Source organism: Falco cherrug, chromosome 3 (assembly GCF_023634085.1).
Source record: "Falco cherrug isolate bFalChe1 chromosome 3, bFalChe1.pri, whole genome shotgun sequence".
In the NCBI taxonomy this organism is placed as follows: domain Eukaryota; kingdom Metazoa; phylum Chordata; class Aves; order Falconiformes; family Falconidae; genus Falco; species Falco cherrug.
The window spans coordinates 31,058,326-31,078,095 of NC_073699.1; the positions used below are offsets into that span (position 1 = coordinate 31,058,326).

General features: G+C 42.4%; 2 protein-coding genes across 5 annotated transcripts in view; one reads left to right on the forward strand and one right to left on the reverse strand.

Annotated features, from left to right (window-relative positions):
* The window catches only part of PTDSS1 (phosphatidylserine synthase 1), a 32,715-nt gene extending 29,565 nt beyond the window's left edge, over positions 1 to 3,150 (reverse strand). For both annotated transcript variants that reach the window (XM_055703868.1, XM_055703867.1), the window contains exon 1: positions 2,829 to 3,150. In XM_055703868.1, coding sequence (XP_055559843.1) covers positions 2,829 to 3,007 — 179 coding nt within the window. In that variant the 5' untranslated portion in view covers positions 3,008 to 3,150. The remainder of the gene's footprint in view (positions 1 to 2,828) is intronic.
* Positions 3,151 to 3,267: 117 nt separating this feature from the next.
* MTERF3 (mitochondrial transcription termination factor 3) lies at positions 3,268 to 17,925 on the forward strand. Of its 3 annotated transcripts, none has more exons than XM_055703869.1 (8): positions 3,268 to 3,379; positions 3,901 to 4,243; positions 6,566 to 6,718; positions 7,727 to 7,916; positions 11,064 to 11,211; positions 12,449 to 12,520; positions 15,301 to 15,462; positions 17,675 to 17,925. In XM_055703869.1, the coding sequence occupies exons 2-8, from the start codon at positions 3,925 to 3,927 to the stop codon at positions 17,867 to 17,869; spliced, it is 1,239 nt and encodes a 412-aa protein (XP_055559844.1). In that variant the 5' UTR covers positions 3,268 to 3,379; positions 3,901 to 3,924; the 3' UTR covers positions 17,870 to 17,925. The 3 variants fall into 3 exon arrangements, with proteins under 3 accessions (XP_055559844.1, XP_055559845.1, XP_055559846.1); XM_055703870.1 differs by having other exon boundaries at positions 3,904 to 4,243; XM_055703871.1 differs by lacking the exon at positions 3,268 to 3,379 and adding an exon at positions 3,415 to 3,787.
* Positions 17,926 to 19,770: the final 1,845 nt, after the last annotated feature.

The window sequence follows — 19,770 nt, forward strand, 5'->3', positions numbered from 1 at the left end:
ATCCTCACAGGTCTTCTGCTTCCATAAACCCCTGCAACTTCACACCAAAAGATACCAATCTGTCACCTTCCTCAGCCATGCTGCCGTGCTCCACAAAATAATCCCTCCAGCCCCTGCCTGCCCTCCTGCTGGTTGCCTCTGGTCTCAGAGAAGGCCACATCCCTCTCTCTAGGGAAGAAGAGGTCAGGCAAAACTAGAGCCGCTCTGCACCTGCACTCTTAAGATGCAGCCTGGAAGCAGAGGAGCCTGTATCTGGCTCATTCAGCAGGAAATCACCAAGGCAGCTGCAGCCATTGTCAGAAGCACTAGAAGGATGTGCTTTAAAAAACAGAATACCCTCTACTCCCCACTTTAAAACTGAAAAAGATAAACACACTCACCTTTCTTTTTCTGGATTATTATTATTATTGCTGCCTGAAGATTATCGCTATCTGAAGTTCAGCTTCACCCTTATCTGTCAGCTCAATGACAGTATCAGCTGCTCTCAGTTATCCTAAGGGAGAGCCCCGTTACGGCTTAGTATAGTCAAGGGAAAAGCATTTTCTAAGTTTGTCTGAACCTCCACATACTTCTGACATAAACCAGTTCAGAAGAGACAAGAAAGACTTTAAGGGAAGCAGAATTTCCTCTGCCTATGCTGAAGTTCCTGAACGTATAAATTCGACTTAACAACACCAGTATGAAAGTATCACAGAAAATCCCTTGCTTAAATAAATTGACCAGGAGAGCTACAGAACAATTTGACAGCACAGGGGAAGCAAAGAATCACTTGTCACAGCTTACTGGGAAGTCTAAAGCACCTTGTGCCCAGGAGGTGGAAATATGAACACAGTTACTGGAGGCTCAAGGTGATAAACTGATGGGAATAAGACGACCACACCTGAGAGCACATACTGTAAGCATGTGGGGAACTATCTCCTCCCACCAGTTTCTCAAAGAGTACATATGGCTTCGGTAGTGTCCCAAAGGAGGCAACGGAGGCAGGACTCTGGTATCATCCAGGAGATTTAAGAAACTCCTGTAATAGCTGGAAATTGCAGAAGGATGGGGGGGGGGGGGGGGGGGGTGCAGAGGGGAGGGAAGAGAAAACAAAATCAGAATAGTTTCCACAACCTGAGAAGAAGAGAAATAAGAGTTAAAGAGAAGTCAATGGATATTTAACTTCACAACACAGGAAGTGAGGCAGAACAGAGACAGAAGGAGAAGAAAACAAAGAAGCTGAAGTTAGAAAGCTAGCAAGTCACATGGAAAGGAAAGTTTGTGGTCCTCTTGGAAAAACGCAAACATCCTGGAAGCGAAGCAGTATTCTTGGGGCCTAGAAGACTCCATAGTTCTGAAATTGCTGCTTGGCTTATCCTCTGCTTGAATGGAATGACAGCAAAATTTCCTTCCTTCCCCAAAGGCAAGTGACCAGTTCCAAGAATCCTCCAGAATGATGTCTGGATGAGAATCCCTTAGTAACTCACAAGTTTGACCTAAATTAACCCTGTAGTGAGAAAAATGATCGGGCAAGGGGAGACAAGACAAGAGGAGCACTTGCAGCAAAGGTCTCTAATTAAACACCATACCAAAGCACAGGAGCATGTCTCCGATTTAAGAATTAAGAAGGGACCCCTGGGACATTCTACCTTAGCTTAGGTAACAAGTTCTAAGTAGAACAACGGATGTGTTCACCAAAAATATATTCCTTGGGGCTGTACACAAGTTGCAACAGGAAAAGGCACACCTCAGACCATTTGCAGCTACACTATTTTGTTTTCTTATGCTCCTCTTTCAGCTCAACCCAGGCTTGACCATTATTTTTGTATCTGATAAAAACTATACATCTGGATTCTTAGAACAAGACAGATTACACACTGAACTATATAGCAGGCCTAGGGACAAATTATGTTCTTCTGTCAAATACAGTGTTTAATCAACAAGGCTACTGAAACCTGTGACTGCATACATACAGTGCCACAAAATTGCACATGAGCCCAAAATAAGAGGCACAGCTCAGCCAAAACCTCTCAAGAATCACTGTTTGCCCAGAGACTGCAAGGTCTAGCCTAAAGGAGGATTACATTAACATTTTTGCAGCCCCATTCAGTAGGAGGCAAGAAAAAGTACGTGCAACTTCAAAATATACTGCCAGGCACCCTTCAGAGTGCACCCCTATACCCTTTGTTTCCAAATAAGGCTCCTGAAAATAACCGTGTCCGTTCTTAGCTTTATTTCCATGAATGACTGCAGTGACGAAGTCAACAGCGCCGTGCCTGCGGTGGGGAAGGGACGTGGCGTGGCACACCGGCACCGGGGCCCGAGCCTGCCCGTGACCGGCCACCTAAGGACGGTGACACAGAGCAGTCACCGCCGTCCGCTGAACGCCTGGTAAATCATCTCCTTGAGTGATGTCATTGCTCGATAGCTTAACAAATGCCATTTTTGGCAGCTGCCTGGAACGCACGTTTTGGTAAAGACTTTTAACGGAGAGCCTCAAAACGATCAACAAGTTCCCGGGAAACGCCGCAGGGGCGGACAGCCGCTCTCCGAGCGCAGGCCCCCCGGCGGGGCGCCCCCCAGCCCCCGCGCCGTGCACCGCCCCCGCCGGCCCAGCCTGCGGCGAGCCACGGCCCGACACCGGGTCCCCCGCCCCCGGGTCCCCCGCCCCCGACTGGAACCCCCCCGCCGGGGCCGCGCCGCCCGCCCTCGGCCCCGGGACCGGCCCCAGCCCCGGCCCCCTCCCCAGGACCCCCCTTCGTCCCGGGGCCGGGTACGCGCGGCCGCGGCGCCACCAGCACCCAGGGGCGGGGCGGGGGATCCCCGCGGCGGCGCCGGGGGCCGCGCACCTGGTGAAGGCGAAGGCCATGAGGCTGAGGATGGTGAAGCTGAGAAGGGTGATGGTGTGCGGCCGGTAGAAAAACTCCAGCGTGATGTCCTCCACCTGCTGCTCGTTGATCATACGGAAGTGCAGGCGGTAGTTCACGTCGTCCTTACTCAGGGTCCGGCTCCCCACGCACGACGCCATCTCGCCCCCTTCCCCTTGCCTCACCGCAGCTCTGGTGCTCCCGGGGCGGCCCGGCCCGGCCCGAACCCACCCGGCCGCCCGCGCCGCCTCCCGCTGAGGAGGCGCCGCCGCTGAGAGGCGAGGAAAGGAGAGGAGCGGCGCCGCGCCCGCCTCGCCGAGGGGCGGAGCTCGCCCTGCCGCTCCCGCGGCGCCCCGCGCCCACGCGGTGAGGGAGGGAGGAAGGAACGGAGCAGGGAGAGGGGGGGGGAAGGAAGCGGAGCCACACCGCCCCCTTCGAGCAAGCGGTGGAAAGGTCCCTTTTCTGCCTGTCTCCTCCCCCTCCCTTCTCGCGAATGGTCTCGCCCGAGTTGGGGCAGGGGTAACGCGAGGCAGGTGAGGCGTTAGCAGGCCCTGCTGCCGGCGCTGCTTTGGGGGGGGGGGGGGCCGGGGCCAGGGTTGCCTGGTGGGGCGGCCGCGCTCGCCCTCCCGGGGGCCGGGCTTCCGCGTGTGGAGCGGGACACGCTCAGGCACGCAGCGTGGGGGCTGCCGGTCCGAGGCGGCCTGCGAGGGGCGGCGGGCGCGGCGCGGCCCGGTCCCCCGCCCGCCCGGTGGCGGGGTGTGAGGTGACCGCTGTGCGCGGAGCGCCCCGTCCTTCTGAGTGGGTTTAGACCCCAACTGGGCTTCCCTTGTGCGCCAGAGGGAGCGGCAGGCGTACAAGGCAGCGGGCAGTGGCGTTCAGAGCCGGCTCCTCTCCTCAGTTAGGCCTCCTCCGTTTACCTCGTATTTAAAGCCCCAGAGCAGGTACTTGGCGCTTTGTAGCGCGTAATGCCAGCTGGAATTAACGCTCCTGCTCCCAGCCCTGCGGGCGAGGTGAGGCTGCGCCTGGGTGACTCCTCAGCCTTTTTGTTTCCCAGCAGGGTGCTGTGCTGAGGTGGAAGATGGCTTTGCGGCAGGTCTCCCGTTGGTGTTGCCTGCTGAAAACGGCCCGTGCAGCTGACTTTCCTCGGAGGCTGAGGAGCTGCAGCAGCACCACACAACCGGGTCGTGAGTGTGCCCCTCAGGCTCTGCTGCCCTCTAGAAATGACGTTCTGTGGAGATTGCAGGCGTACAGGCATGTATCTGTAGGAAGCTGTTCTCCGCCAGACAGTGCCAAGGATGGATGCTTTCCTTCTGAAAGTAACTTGCCTTCACCGGCAAAACAGGAACAAGCAAAAGTAGAAACATTACCTGATCTAAATGCAAAAGCACTTTATGAAGGTAAGAGGCCTTAAGGGTACCATTTCTCCGAAATCTCCAAATCATGCCTTCGGTATCACTCTTGGGTCTCCCATTTTGACCTGCTTATCTAAAATATTTAGCTGAAGTTCTTGAGTTTCACTTGGGTTTAGCCTCATAGTTAATGCAGAATTCCTGCAGTCACTCTAGCGTATAAAGAATACTTTTAAGTCAAGATAAAGATAAAACATTTTCGGTAGAAAATGTCAGTCTGGAGCTGCTGTTTGAAAGGCTTTTCTTTCCCTAACTCTACCAGCAGCAGCTGAGCATTTGCCTTTCTCTCATAGATGTGCCAGTACAAAATAAAGGGTTTTATTTGTCGGTTTTGGTTGCATTTGGGTTTGGGTTTTTTTTGAGTAAGGGTGGGGAGGCCGCCCCTGAAGCAGCTCCCACAACACAGCCGTTTGAATGATCAGGGATGAACAACAGGAGGCAGCAGTGTGAAGCCTGCTCATCCAACTATCTCCTGAGGAAAGGAGATGGATACAAGGTTGCTTTGGTGGTGTTGTCCTAAGGAGATTGCCTCACTTTACTTTTATATCTAAGTGACGATTAAAAAAAAATACCACCCTCTGAAAATAATTCTGGTATGCTGAGGAAACTTGCTCTGGATTACTAAGCAGTCTTGTATGTTCAGATTCTACTTTGAACCCAGCCAACTTGGATCCTACAGAGCTGATTTTTGGGGTGGCTCAGAGCTGCAACTGAGATCTGTATGTTTGTGCAGCTGGTTCTGGAAACAGTGCTGCACCAGAACTGACAGGTCAGCCAGCTCGTATGTGTCTGCACCTGCGGTGCAGTTTATCTATGTGCCTGATTTTTATCTGCCAGCAGACTTACTGTTGTATATATGTGCGTGTGTAGCATTTTTCCTGGTTGGCAGTGTCTACAATGGAATAAACATAATTGCTAACTTTTTTTTGTTGTTGTTCCTGATGGGAGGTCTAAAGAACTTAGAAGTGGCAAAAAAAGGGCATCTATGCTTCCAGAATGGACCTTGGTGTATATTGGTTCAGTCCAAAACAAGTTGAAAGAACAGATTCCTAGAGAGTTATTACTGTTTAAGGTGTGAGTGTTGCTAAGAATGTTTTACTGTGCTTTTGTTTCTGAGGCTTTGAGAAAAAGAAACAAGACCTTCAACAGCTATTGTGTTAGTTGATGGAACTCTTCCTAGAACATTAGGATCATCATACTTACTTTGGAATCAGTCTTGGTAGTTCTGGTGTGGCTTTATTTTCTTGACATGGAAGAGTGTTACCCTAGTCTCTAGGGAGCCGCTGTGAGAAGGTGCAGGGCACAGAAAATCCCCATCGCGAAGAGTTTATAATTAGGGCTCTTGATCAGTAATCAGTTTGATAATTGAGGTGGATGCTAGCTGCCAGCCTGCAAACAGTAATCTTGATCTAGCTGCTGTGAGCTCCTGTCAATGGAAAAATAATCAGTTTAGAGCTGGGGTCCTCAAACCTTTTAAACAGGGGGCCAATGCGCGGATGAAGTGGCAGGCAGTCATCTGCAGCTGCTTGGTTTCCCCCCCCCAACCCCTGGTGGGGCAGGGGCGGGGGGGGGCTGTAAATACTGGGGGCCAGATTGAGGACCCTGGGGGGCTGTATCCGGCCCATGGGCTGTAGTTTGAGGACCCCTGGTTTAGAGAAATACTTTTTAAAGATGCTGAGCTTAGTGACTTGGAACACTTAAGGGAAAACAAGTATAATGATGTTCACTTGGAAGCCTTAATGAGCAGGAAATGGAGCTTGATTTCTTTAGCTGTTAGAGGTGGTGGCAGTCAGCAGCCATTCTGTAATGGATAAGACATGATAGCTTGTTTAGAGTTGGCTGTGAAATACCTTGAAAGCTAAAAACAGTTGCAGTTTAGGATGAGGTTCAGAAGAGGCACAAAGTAGTGGGCTTGTTAGGTTATGAAAAATAATGTCTGCAGTAGCCTTTGATCTGGATATGATCAGGCAAGAATGCATTGGTGAAGATATGAAAGACAATTCTTTTTCAAGATGGTGATGTGATCTGTTGTCAGCAGTGATCAAGGCAGTAGGCCGAGGGCAGGCTTGCTGGGTACTATGCTCAGATTTGGCCACATGAGCAAGAGTTGATGGGCAGTGATGAGGAAATGGAATAAAGACAAAAACTGGGAGTAGAATCTATGTTTTCAAATAATAATAGATTGACTGTTCATCTCATGCACAATGTTCTTGCATTTTGAAATGGATTTTAAGAGATCTGTATCGCATTTGGTGGGAGCAGGTTTGTCTTTCATAAAATGTGTTTGGGTCTTCTATGTTTGTTTCTTAGATTGGGATGACATCCCACCTTCATCTGCTTTGGAAGAGATTTCTGAGGAAGAAGCTGTACAGATCATTGCAGAACCACTTCTTCCCCTTCAGTCTTCCACACTCCAAGATTATGTTGATCACTCAGAAACCCTAGCGAAACTTGTCCACCTAGGTATGTGTGATTTTATGTGGTTTGCCTATGTCTGGAGCTTTGGAGAGTCTATAATTTGTGTTTCGATCTTACTGGTTGCCTTGTAAACTTGAAAATGGGAACATTGACCAATGACTAAAAGCAGCAGAATGTTATCCAGGGTAAATGGAAAAAGAGAGGGGACTGTATGACTCACTAGTAATGCCATACTGAAGACAAAGCTGGCTACCTTTAGTCCTGTAGTGCTGTGGATGTTAGAAAGAGGCATCTCCCAAGCTTCTGGAGGTGTGGAGCACTTTGTGTAACTTGATTGGTCTTTCTTCTTTTGGGCTGGTTAAGGGTCCGTTAATTTGGTGCAGAAGAGATTGCAGCTCTCCATCCTTGAAAGGAAGGAAGGAGAGTGGTTGCTGTGCAGAAACTTAGAAGTTGCACACATTAAACTGGAGAGGTAAGAAGGAAAGGATAGAATGCACCTTACTTCATATCAAAAAGCACTTGAACTGTGCAGGGATAGCAGAGTTCAAGGTTGCTGGCCACCTCCTTGTTTCCCAAAAGTGCAAGGAACACTAGAAGGAGGTTGGAGAAATAAACATTTGAGAGGGGGAGATCTGACCCCATGTAGTAACCAGTTGCTACGTGTGAGCCAGTATCCAAAGGCACTTCACTGTGGAATTGTCCTGTTCCCTTGTATAATGGAGTTGGGAATTCCTCGCACACTTCTGTGTACCAAGAGTACATCTCTACATGTGGCACATGCTAATGTTCTTGATTCCTCACATGCAAGATTCACTGCAAAAGTCTTCCTTCAAAAAATAAACTCTGCAAAAGTGTCTATAATAACTGCTTGTTTTATCTGGAATCTTTCCACAATATACAAGGTGTTGTGACCTTGCTGTGTTGAGCAATTAAAGTATGCTAAATCAGTGCAAAAAGGAGTAGTCCTATAAATTTCAACATGCCTTTGTGAAACATTTATAGGAAGTAGGATCTGTGTTTAATTAAAACAATTTCTAATTCTATTTGTTGTAGGAGTTAACCTATTCCAAGTGGAGAAACGTCAAAAGGCAGGTCAACTCCTACTGACCTTGGACTTTGAAAAAGATGTAAGAAAAATACTTCTGTTTCTTAAGGATGTGGGTGTAGAAGACAATCAGCTGGGACCATTCCTGACCAAAAATCCATACATCCTTGCTGAAGATCTGGAAGCTTTAGAAACCAGGCAAGCCTTTCAAATTGCAGCAGGGTGTAATTCTCTTGGCTTGAAGATCTAATTTCCCAGTTGGCCTAACCTTGTGTCAGCCTGTGTCGCTGTTGTGTCCTTTCTCAGTTCCTGGCTCCATGTTCCTGTGCCTTCCCTTCAGTCAGGATTAACATGTGGTGGTATCGCAAGTCAAGTCAACACCCTGAAAACTGACCATTAACAAATTTTACTGCTCATCCCTGTCTGTCTGCCGCAGAGGAATCGGCTTGCCATCCTGGGCCACTTGCTTTATGTGTGTCAGCTTAGATTCAAAATGTTAGTCCCTGAGGCTTCACCTGAATTTGTAGAACAATATTAACCTTTTCAGTCGTGCTTTGGAACTGCTGTCCTAGATGATATGTCTACTCATACATTGTGAATTCTGCAATAAAAGAAGCAGATCAGATCTCTTCTGTGTTTACATCTAACAGCAGCAGAAGGTGACATTTTTTTCCCCATTGTCCAGCTCAGACTGAGCACAAGACTACAATGAGTTAATTTCTGTGTGCGTTCACACTTGTATGGCCTTACAGTGTTCCTCAGTCCATAAAATGGACTTCTATTCTTAAAATTACTCCAGACAGGCTTGCATTAATTCTACAGAACAACTTGTGTCTGTGTGTACATACTTCGCAATGAACTCAGAACATCTTGGTATTTAAAAATTCCAGAAAAAAAAGTCTATTGTCTTGGGTTTTGCACATAGTAGCTGTCCAAGACAGAAATCTGAAAATAAAGCTTTTTGGAAACAGACACGTTAGTAGACTTATGTCTAACGTAGACCTGACATTTCTTCTTTCTCCTTTGCTTATCCATCCTTCAGCTCAGTAAGTGGCCTTTCAGAAACAATAACCAAAAAGAACCTGTGTCATTTTTCAGCAGTCACTTTGAATCTAGATGTCAGAGTTCCTTATACGCTTCTAAAGACAGTGGGTATTGCTATGGTAAACATTCAAACTCTCTGTGAAGTCCGAACAGCTTTTCAGTGATTGTCCTTTAGCACTGCCTGGTTAGTGAAGTAAGGGCTGAACAGGACAATCAAATTTCTTAATTTTCTGCAGCTTGATTTTTCAGTAAGTTTATCGCTGGCACCAGTGAATGCTTTCCTGCAAGCTTTAAAGTAAGTGTACTGCAGAGGGTTTATGGCAGGCTGTGAAGTGAATGTGTCTCGGATAGCTGTCTTTTGAAAGCGGAGTATCACCTTCGCATAAACACTTCAGTGCAGATGGACATGGTATTGGTTACATCACTCTGGAATGTTTTATTGCTGTGGATTCCATGTTGCCAGGAAACAAAACACAAATTTCAATAGATTTGGCATTTGACTTCAGATAAACACTGTAAAAGTCAAAACATTCCATAATTCATAACAATTCTGACAGTTGCAAATCAGTGTCTGTACTGCAGCTGCACCAGATGCTTTGTTTTATGGTATTGTTAATGATGACTTAAAACTGTTAACATGCTACATAGAATTGTTGACCCCTGTAGTAGGGTGAGGGCTAACCTTGGTGCCAACGCTCACAAATTTATCTCAAACTTTGGTCAGGTTGGATGATTGTGTTTCTTCACTATACCAGTTTCTAGAGCCAGGTTGTTACAATCTTGCCGTCTGTCTTTTAAGCTTCTTGCCTTTCCAGGATGTGAAGAAATGCTTTGGGTGTGTATCTTAATGACTTGTCCTGACACCCCTCCACTTGTTTTCTGTTAACAACCAAAAGGTTTTATTTTTAATCTGTTCATTTAGCTATGTTTCTGGGATGCTTGGCAGTTGTGCCCTTGAAAAAATGAATGGAAGAGGTATAGCATAGCCAAGCTGCAGCATCCAAAACACAATGGGATAATTTTTAAAGGGCCAGTTGTTTATAGTAGTGTTCTGCATTTCTCCCCCTCCTAACCTCTCCTTGTTGCTGAGGCTCCTGCAGCCACTTCCCATCAGCATTGTCTGGAGCCTGGGCTCCTACCTTCTGTGTTGGGGTGCCTGCTCAGCTAGCAATTGGTCCTTTAGAGCTTGTTCTTAGATCTTCCGTGTGGAGGTTTTTGGCTTGTGGTGACTTAATTTTTAACGGTTTGTGGAAAGGGAGGGAGGTTGTAGTGACTGGAAGGTATTTTTATTTTTGTTTCCACAAGACATGATTTAACACACAGCCTGTCTTTTGCTGAGTATCTGCTTCTGCAGAATATTCTGCATTCTATTTATATCTTAATTACTGCCAGATAAAAACAGTTCTTGTATGCTGTAAGTTCATTTGACAGCAAATACTTTTGTATATGCTCATTTATAACACAAGGAAATCTCTTCAAATTGTACTTCAAGGTTTTTTGTAAATGGTGGCACAGGGGTTAATCATGTGTCTATTTCTTGTGCTGTATTTCCTCCCCATTCCTTTTTCTGGGAGCCATGGTAATAATCTACTGCAAGTAGTACTTGAAATAGGATTTCACTTTCACTGAATTCAACATTTGGGAAAAGAAAGTAAGCTCTGTTAAACATAAAAACTTTATTCAGCTCCTTCTCCTTTCTGACAACCAGATGTTTTGTAACTAAATCCATGGACCAGTGACTAAAAGTAGGGACCTATTGTAACAAAAGTAACTTCAGTTGATTTAGAAATGTCTTTTTGGACAATGTCTCTACAGATAGCATTGTTGTATGATACTTCTACTCCAGTGCTATTGGCAAAACAGGGATGTATGAGGTATGGTACTCCGTTCTTTCAGCAGTAGAAATGGAATTCATTAAAATAGCAAAAGGCTGTATATATATTCTTGTCTATACCCTATGATGATCTATTAATGTGTTTGCAATCTAGGAGACAGGCTGGTAGTTAAACGTAGGTTAACATAGTTATCTGCTTAAGTACAGCTGGAAGGAATTAAAATCTGTCTTCAGTATTGACATTCTGCTCTGAGGTTTATTTTACTTCTAATTAATTGGAAGGGATGGTATTTTGCTTTTACGATAACTGCAGATTCCCCCTAATTATTTTTGGCAGGGCTGCATGTTAATGCTAGAACATCTGTCCATTTATAAGATATCACTGAGGAATTTAAGCAAGTACTGAATAAATGGAGGCAATAAAATTTTCATCACTGGATTTTATTTTGTTTTTGTTCTTTTTCTAGAGTGGCTTACCTAAAATCAAAAAAATTTGGTAAGGCAGAAATTGCTCAGATGGTCTCAAGAGCTCCATATTTGCTGTTGTTTTCTGTGGAAAGACTGGATAACAGACTGGGTTTCTTCAAAAATGAACTTGGTCTCAGTGTAAAAAAGGTAAAGACTATATACACTGAAGTCTTTAGGTATTTTGTTAGTGGCAACTGTAAGGCCTTGGAACATGAATACTTGAAGTGTTTAGAGGTTATCCACAAACATTAGTGACATTATTGATGGAATCACAGAGGGTTACAGGAGGATAACGTGATTTTTAACTCTCTGTAGAAGTAATATGGACATCTAACATTCAGAGTCCTGAAGTACAGATCTTGAAGATGATCTGCTACAGGTTATTGTCAAACAAGCATGTGTGTGTCCAGTTTTATTATCTCAGGTGGATCAGAGGACTGAATCCATTCCTGAAACAGCAAGCAGCTTTTCTAAATTATAGAAAATAAATTGGCTCTCTTCATCTTTTCAAGATACTGTAACATACTTAACTCATCAGTGAAAAATGGTCTAATCTGCGAATACCATATCACGCTAAATGCCAAATCATGCTCAGCTCACCAAGAGTAACCCCTGGGTTTGCTCATGGGTGCTTACCACTTTACATGCTTAGCAGATATTTAGCACCACATTTCAGGATCTTCAGAGGAGACAGTAGCTGGACTTCCTTGGATTAAGTGGGCAGCGTAAATTGTTTCCTGCAGTAGTTGGGGACTGCAATAAATGCCAAGTTCCAAGTGGAATCTGGTGTGCTTCTATTGGCTTCTATTAGCTGAACAGTTGTAGCTGTCACAGTGCCTGTTGCTGGCCTTTCCGTGCTTGAGGCAAGAAATCTCACTGGAAAAGGATTCAGTTACTGCCTTATACTCTGGGTGGATTACAAGTAATCACATGGCTTAGGGAATGTGGAGTAATTTCTTGTATTGCCATAATACTGTGGTCTAATCAGATCCTGAGGTAGACAAATTCCACTGCAGCTAAAAAAATCTTTTCATAGCCTTTTATCAGGTAGTGTTTTGTTTACTTTTTTTTTAAAGGTGGGAAGAAATAACTTGAGCACTGAGGGGGACTGGGCACTTGAGCATGCGTACGCTTTCACTCCCTTTTTCTGTCTGTTGTACAATAGCTATGTTATTTTTTATTTTCCAAACATATTTGAGTAACTTTTTGCATCTTAATATACTGCTGCTTCATGCAAACTCACTTTTGGGGTAGAGATAAAATGAAAGTGCATCCCTCTTCCAACTAGGGGAAAAAAGTTTGAGATCTCTATCTTTCTTTCACAAATGGATTTACAAACAAGCTCTCGGTAATCTTTTTTGGTTTGTGTTTTCCTTAATTGTAGACAAAGGATCTGGTAATTCGTCTTCCAAGGCTACTGACTGGCAAATTAGAGCCCGTAAAAGAAAATCTTCAGGTGAGCTTATTAATAGATATTAAAAGTGCATTGTGTATCCACGTAGTTTAAGAGTTGTCAGAAGATAAAATTCCTGGAGGAGAGTCCTGCACAGAGAGAATTTAATGCAGTAATATTAGTGGAGATATAAAATAACTGAGGATTTTGTTCATTTCTTTTCCTCTATAGCTTGCAAGCTTACAGCATACGTGGAGCAGTATCTTACACTCCTTGCTACCCTGATGGAGGTTAGAAACTTCATCTGGGTCCCTTCCTGCTACCTGATGACACAAATTGTTACCCATTTCTTTATGACGAGTGAAAAATAGGGCCTGCTCCTGCTTTCCCCCCAGCCCCGCCCCCCCTTAATTATTACTTTTTTTTGCTAACTTGGATTGTCCATGAGGATTTAGGAGCAAGAAATGTGCAGTTGATTATTTTCCTCTTGGCAGGTAGCTGGTCTGCCAAAATGTGCATTTGACACCTATTGTCTGATAGCAGATGGTCGTTATTAACAACTGTTGGGTAAATAACTTCAAAACCACAGGGACTCCTTTCCCTTTTGAAAATGTAACTGTGTATTGGTTTAATTATTGTGCTGTAAAGCCATCTAAGCCAAACAGCATGATGTAGTGTAACAATTTCAGAAATCCCATTATCCTATAACACATAACTATGAATTAAAGTATGTAATTTTCAGAAAGACTTACTGCTCTGAAACTATTAAACACTGGGAATCTTGCAATCTGAAATGTGTGTGGTAAGGGAGGAGACTGGAAAGTAGCAGACCGTTCCAATTAATAGTGCTTTCTTTTTAATGAACATTGTTTCCACGGGCTAGGGAGATTCAGTATACTGTAATGAATGTGTTTTTAAGATCCTCAGTTCTATGTGAATATCTTGTCTATCTACCAAAAACTTTGTAGTGTAGCATCCTTATTTTTAGTGTTCTAGAGAGAGAGGAAGAATTTTTTGATCCTCACTATTAGAATCTACTGATAAGTAGAAGCTGCAGCCTTTCAGGAGGTTGGGTGTCTCAGATTCAGAATCTGGGTTCAGACCTGTGTGTCCTAAGCTGGTGGTGAAACCCCTGGAAAATGAAACCATATACCAGCAGCCCAGAACTGATGTGGTGCTATCCCTCATTCTGAGTGGGCTGTTATTTAGAAACAAGTTCTGCTGTTGATACTGGTTGTCAAAAGATAACAATTATGGACTGAGTGAGCAGAAGGATGGCTTATTCCATCCTCTGAAGGTTTCATCAAACAGTTAGAGATTAGCTGATGTGGTAAAACTGGAAAGCTTGCATTGTCACTGCCTGTTGTGGGAATCATGCAGAGTATGTTGAATATTGCTGGGGCTTACATGGTAAGGATATTAGCATACGTGGTCTACAGCGTTACTGAATGTTTGCTGTCATACCGAGTGCAGTCAAAGCAACTTAAACTTGAACTCACTGTTCATGTCCAGAGGGCTGATCCATTTCACAAACTAGAAAAGAAAAGTTCAAGATTATTGCCATAATTACCTCTACAGTGGGGCCAGCTATACGAGTCCACTGATTTAACATCAGGTCTTACTCACGTTGAGTATATTAATGCAGTAACTTACCTCGACCAAGTCAAATCCATGGATGATACCACTAAATAGCAAACACATTTCTTCATACTTGAATGCTGTCTTAGTTGATTAGTATGTCCTGTGATATGTACATTATTTATAAAGCAGATAAGGAAGAACCAGGAGTCAAAAGACCTGATTATAGTCACCTCTGGAAAGAATTCCTTGCAAGGATTTGAAAGCCCTAATGTAGCTTCAACGCTTAGATTCTAAGCCTTTCCCATTGTATTTGCCAGGCAGCTTTGGAAAAGAGCTGCAGTCTTGGCATATCAAACTGGGGAAAAAAAAAAAGCACCACCTTTTTGCCAACTGAAGAAGTACCCGAGTTAGATTTGAAAGTCTGGTTATGCTGACTGGCAAGCACACCTGCTTTGTGACTGAAAACAAGCTGCTTGTAAATGTCACTGGAGGACAGAAGAAATGGCTGAGTTACCAGACACTCTTGTATGCTGAATTCCTTTCTCAAGAACTCAGTGAACTGCTTGCCATTCTGCACTTTGGGAGGAGTGCTCATGATTTTGTTGAAAAAATGTGTTTTGTTTTCCTTTGGGGAAACCTTAACTGAAGTCAAGGCAGTCTCTGGAAAAAGACATCTTATTTTAGATATTAACCAATGGTAAAAGAAATTGAATACACAGCATATTCTACACATCTCTTTCAGGTTCAACAGACTTAATTTGAAGACTACAGTACTGAAATTATACTCCCTAATATAAAAATATAACTTGGAAACATTAGCAAAAGAAATAACCTGTTAACAAAAGTAGTCAGTAGCTGTTTGATTGTCGTGTTTTAGAGAGCTCAACAGCTCAGCTCCACAGCTAGAAAGTCAGTCCCTTTTGACAGCTCGGTATTGAAACTGATAAAAAACTCTTTAGAAGAGAATTTTTATGCTTGTAACTGCCATGCATACTGAGACACAGCATTTTTGTTCATATCTCAGACAAGCTGAAAAATACATAGTAATCATGGAATTCATCTTTACTTCAGGGATACTCTAGAAACAAATTATACTTTAATCCAGAATGATAAATAAGTGGCAGATATTACTGTGGATTGTATTGTTGTTGCTGTGTCACAAAGGGGAGAATAATTTTGCATTAGTTTATTTCAGTGGCAGGTTAAAATAAGCTGATTTTGCTGTAGCTAACTTTTGAAGATAAAATTGTGCTCTTTTTCAGGTTTGTCAGATTGAACTTGGTTTTCAACGTAATGAAATTCAACAGATTGTGTTTAAAACCCCCAAGATTTTAACTGCAAGTAAAAAGAGACTCAAACAGACATTTGACTACTTACACAACATAATGGGCATTCCCCACCACATGCTTACTCGTTTTCCTCAGGTGAGCTATTAATCTGGGAATAAATAGTAGGTGCTCTTTGCACAGCTGTGTCACTAGTTTGGTGCTGAAGATGGAGCCTTGCTGTATGCAGGACATTTGAATTCTTCAACTTGTCTGTGGCTTTCACTCTACTTGGCATAACTTTTATTAGCAGTTCAGCAATCATTGAGGATTCCAGTGTGGAAATGCCCTTTTCTCCTGGCACATGTGACACCACCACTCCCAGTCTTGTGAATTTTTAAGTCTTCAACAGAAGTAGTCATGGCTTATCTCTTCTGGATTCATGCAAGAGAGATTACTGCCTGCTTAGGGATTCCTTGTCCTGAAATCTTACCTAAAGCTAAGACACACAAGGGAAGACAGATCATGCAGGACATCTGTTCATTAGACAATAGATATATATATAAACATTTCTTTCAGATTTTTCTAGTTAAAAAAACCAATTTTTGTAGATTCTAGGACCTGAAAATACTGTTTAAAGGTAAAAGAAGTTCTGCCCATTAGGCAATCAGATTCTCATCAGTCTTCCTATTGCTATGGCAATAGCTAAAAAATCAAAGGAGTGAAAATAGATGTTTCTTGATGACTATTTTGTTCTTGTCTGTCTCCTCATTGTGGTTATTTCCTTACTAATTAAAATTTGAAAGCACTAGTCACTTCATCCAATGCTGACATGCAATCACACTAGCTTCTTACAAGGAGAAAAAGAAAACACAACTTCTGAACTGCAGTAATTTTCTTCCTAAAGCAAGTCTAGTAGGGAATCTCCAATCTACCTGGCTAAAAAGTCAAAATTATATGGGGAAATAAAAATACTCTTTGGGATTTTGATTACTTATCTTGCTATTTAATATATCTTAAGGATACTTGCTATAACTCCAATCCATGTGTCACTTTTGCCCTCCCTGACCTGCAAGTGACCAGAAGTCTGGCTCACTTCCTTCTCAATTGTCTTATTGTTGGCTTTGTGGTGGTTCACCTCGTTATTTCCCTTCTCTTTGTTTGGAAGGGTAAGTGGAGAGTTTCCTCTATTCCTTGTTCTTGGTGCAGTCATCCTCTCTCTTCTCTGTTTTTCCATTCCATCCTCAAAAACTATGAGTTCCAGCATATGGCTAGTGCAATTTATATGTATTAACTTGTGCATTCACAAATGCATGCTTGTCTCCTCCTGGTTTTGCTTCTGTCTTGAATGACAGCAGTGCTGAAAATGAGGCATACAGGACTTTTGTGTCAAATTCTTTCTGACGTTACAGCTGCTGCTGTAACCATCCTTCCTGTTGGCTAGCTCCCTCTTAAAATTCAAGGAAGGCAGAGGAGGAATAGTAGTTTTGCTTTCTGTCCTAGTTCAAATTAGTTTACATCCTCATGAAATCCTTTCAGTAGTGTAGTCTCTTCTTTTTAGTAAATCTGCTCGCTTTCATTGCGCTAGCATTCATGTTTTCACCATTGTCTTCTCTAAGGCGGTGTCTCTTTCTTCCATTATACTGCTCAGAAATGCAGAGTGAGATCTCTGCTTTTGAGACTTAACTGTGCATCTCGTCTTCCCTACTTATCTCTCTTTGTAGATGTTCCACTGATTTCTTTCATGTTTCTCCTACCATTGTTTTCGCCTTTGACTGTCTAGAACTTACTGTGACAAGCATCTTCAAAGATAGGCATTGCTGTGCAGCAGAAGATAAGTGGTTGTTTTGAACCACTGCGCTGTGCCTTTTGGCTTTTGTGTTACGACAGGAGCCACAGCCACTGTGCAGTTCACTTATTTGTATTATGCCATGTGTTCACCTGTTCATTTCTTCTTTATAACAGTGCACATCTGAATCTGGCTATATAAATAAAGGCTTCTGATAGCATAGGGGAAAATGCTTATTCTTGCTCCCTGTTTCTGAATGTCTCCCCTCTACTTGGCTGTGATTACAGAGAAGTAGTGTAATTATATATAAACAAAAAAAAAAAAAGAACATGCTTGAGAGTTGTATCACTCCCTGATTTTCCCTTGGGTACGTATGTCAGCATATTGTATTAAAGCATTTATTTAGAATTTAGGTAATTTATATGTAAATGTAACCTACCTAGTGTTTAACATAAATAAGAAGAAAAGATGCAGACTATTTTCTTTCTAGATCTTCACTTTGTCTAAAAAATAGCTCTTATTTTAGGTTTATCAGTGTCTGAAATTAAGACAACCTAAAAGTTTCTTCTCTTTCTTTCTCAGGTTTTCAACTCAAAGCTATTACGAATCAAAGAGAGACATATGTTTCTTACATTCTTGGGAAGAGCCCAGTATGACCCAGCACAACCCAGCTACATCTCTTTGGACAAGCTAGTATCCTTGCCCGATGAGGTGTTCTGCACAGAGATTGCCAAAGCTTCTATACGGGACTTTGAAAAATTCTTAAAAACACTTTAATTAGTAACACATGTAAAAAGGAATAAAGTTATTAAAAAAACATATTTTATGAAACTGCTCCCCTTTATGGTCTCCTAACTTCTTAATTACTGGTTTAAGAAGTCGTTGCTTATGAAACATTTGTAGGATTTAAAGGCTCACAGTAATATTCTTTATGGTGACTTAAAAATATTCACTCAGTCCTCCTGAAATATGTATGTTGATTTGCTACTGATGCAGTCCTTGTAATTTATTGCTAACTTAATTTGGAGTGAATGATGCAGCACACTAAAGTGGATTATTTTTTTTTCTTTCAATATTTTCAGAGGTTTGGGAGATGGCAAAACAGGCTAGTGACTTATTCCCTATCTTGCCCTCTGTCTTCTCCCCTCTCCCTCCCTCCCTGGCTCCCACCCAAAAGTTAGAATAACAAGGTAATGTGGTAGCGAAGAAGTGATGCGTTTACCTGCTTTTATCTGAAGAGCTAATAATGTTACTCTTTTCCTTGTGCAGTGGAAAGCACACCATTACATATGTGAAGCCCCTCATATATAAAGGCATTTTCCAGCAAGTTACAAAGTCTGAAGTTGGCTGCTGAAGTTAATATTCTAAAAGCTGTGGAGTGAAACTTGGTTTGAAATAGCAAAGAAAATCAGCAAACTGAATCTAAGCAAATTACAGAAATAAAATAAAATTATACATGCCTCTGAAATCTAGGAGGAGCTTATTTTAAGTCACTTTTCTTTTCCCCTGGTTGAGAGTCAGGAAGCAATTTTTCCCCAGCCCAATGAGATTTGTATAGCTTCAGTAGACAAGTAAGCAATGAAAAGAGGCTGTAATATATACTTGACAGAGTTACCTTGCTCAGTTATAACAACTGATGTTAATGCTAACATTAGGAATCGTGGGAGTATTAAAAGTACCGAATTCTATGAATAAACAAATCGTGTTAATACAGAATTACCAAATGCTTCACAGCGTATTTGGGCAAAGTGAAGAAACTGACTAAATGCAAATACAAACTGTCTGATAGTTCATTGTTCAGAAGTTTCCATTCTTTCAGTTAAAACGGTTCTGGAAACTGAAATCCAGATGTTTTCATTTGGATTTAAGCTTATTTAATGAAAAAGCCTCAATGTTTTCAAAGCTCAGAGTTGGAGCATAAAATACCAATTTGTATGTAGATAGAATAAAATTCAAAAGGTTAAATTCCCCTAATAGGTGGGAAGTAAAGTAAGGTTAAAGAGGCATTTAAAGAATGAGAATACTAGTGATCTCTGGATTATGACTTGGGTCTTTTATCCAAAGTAAAAATTTGGAATTTGAATTACAACACCCATGAAAAGGAGTGTTGTCAGAACAAGCAGGGTGCAAAATAATATACTGGGGCATCTTCACCTGAAACACAGTAAAAAGCCACATTCATTGCCTGAAATATATATCTGAGATGCTCTCTTTTATCTATTGTTCTCGTGTTTCCCACTCTGTTGGCCTGGGAAGATGACTTGAAATCCTCTATTAAGGAGGCTGTTCTTGGTGGAGAAGCATAACAAATTTCATCTAAAGTGGTGGCTGGAATGTGATAAACACTTTCCCCCATTCCCTCCTTTTAAATAAAAATTATCTAAGTCTAATTCAATATGCTTATTTAGATTTTGACTGTATTAAATGCTAATAACAAACTATGATCTTCAATCTATAAAAATACTTAAAGTAAAAATTAACGTTAATAGAAAGTATGTGAGTTCATAATGCCAAAGTAAAGAGTTTGGTTTTGCAGGTTTACTCCGCTGTCCTTATCACAATCTATATTATCATGTGAAAAACCATTATAATATAAATTTTATTATAGAATGGATGTATTTTGAATGTCTCAAACTTTGAGCTTTTAATTCCTTTAGTATTTTTAAGTGTAAAAATGA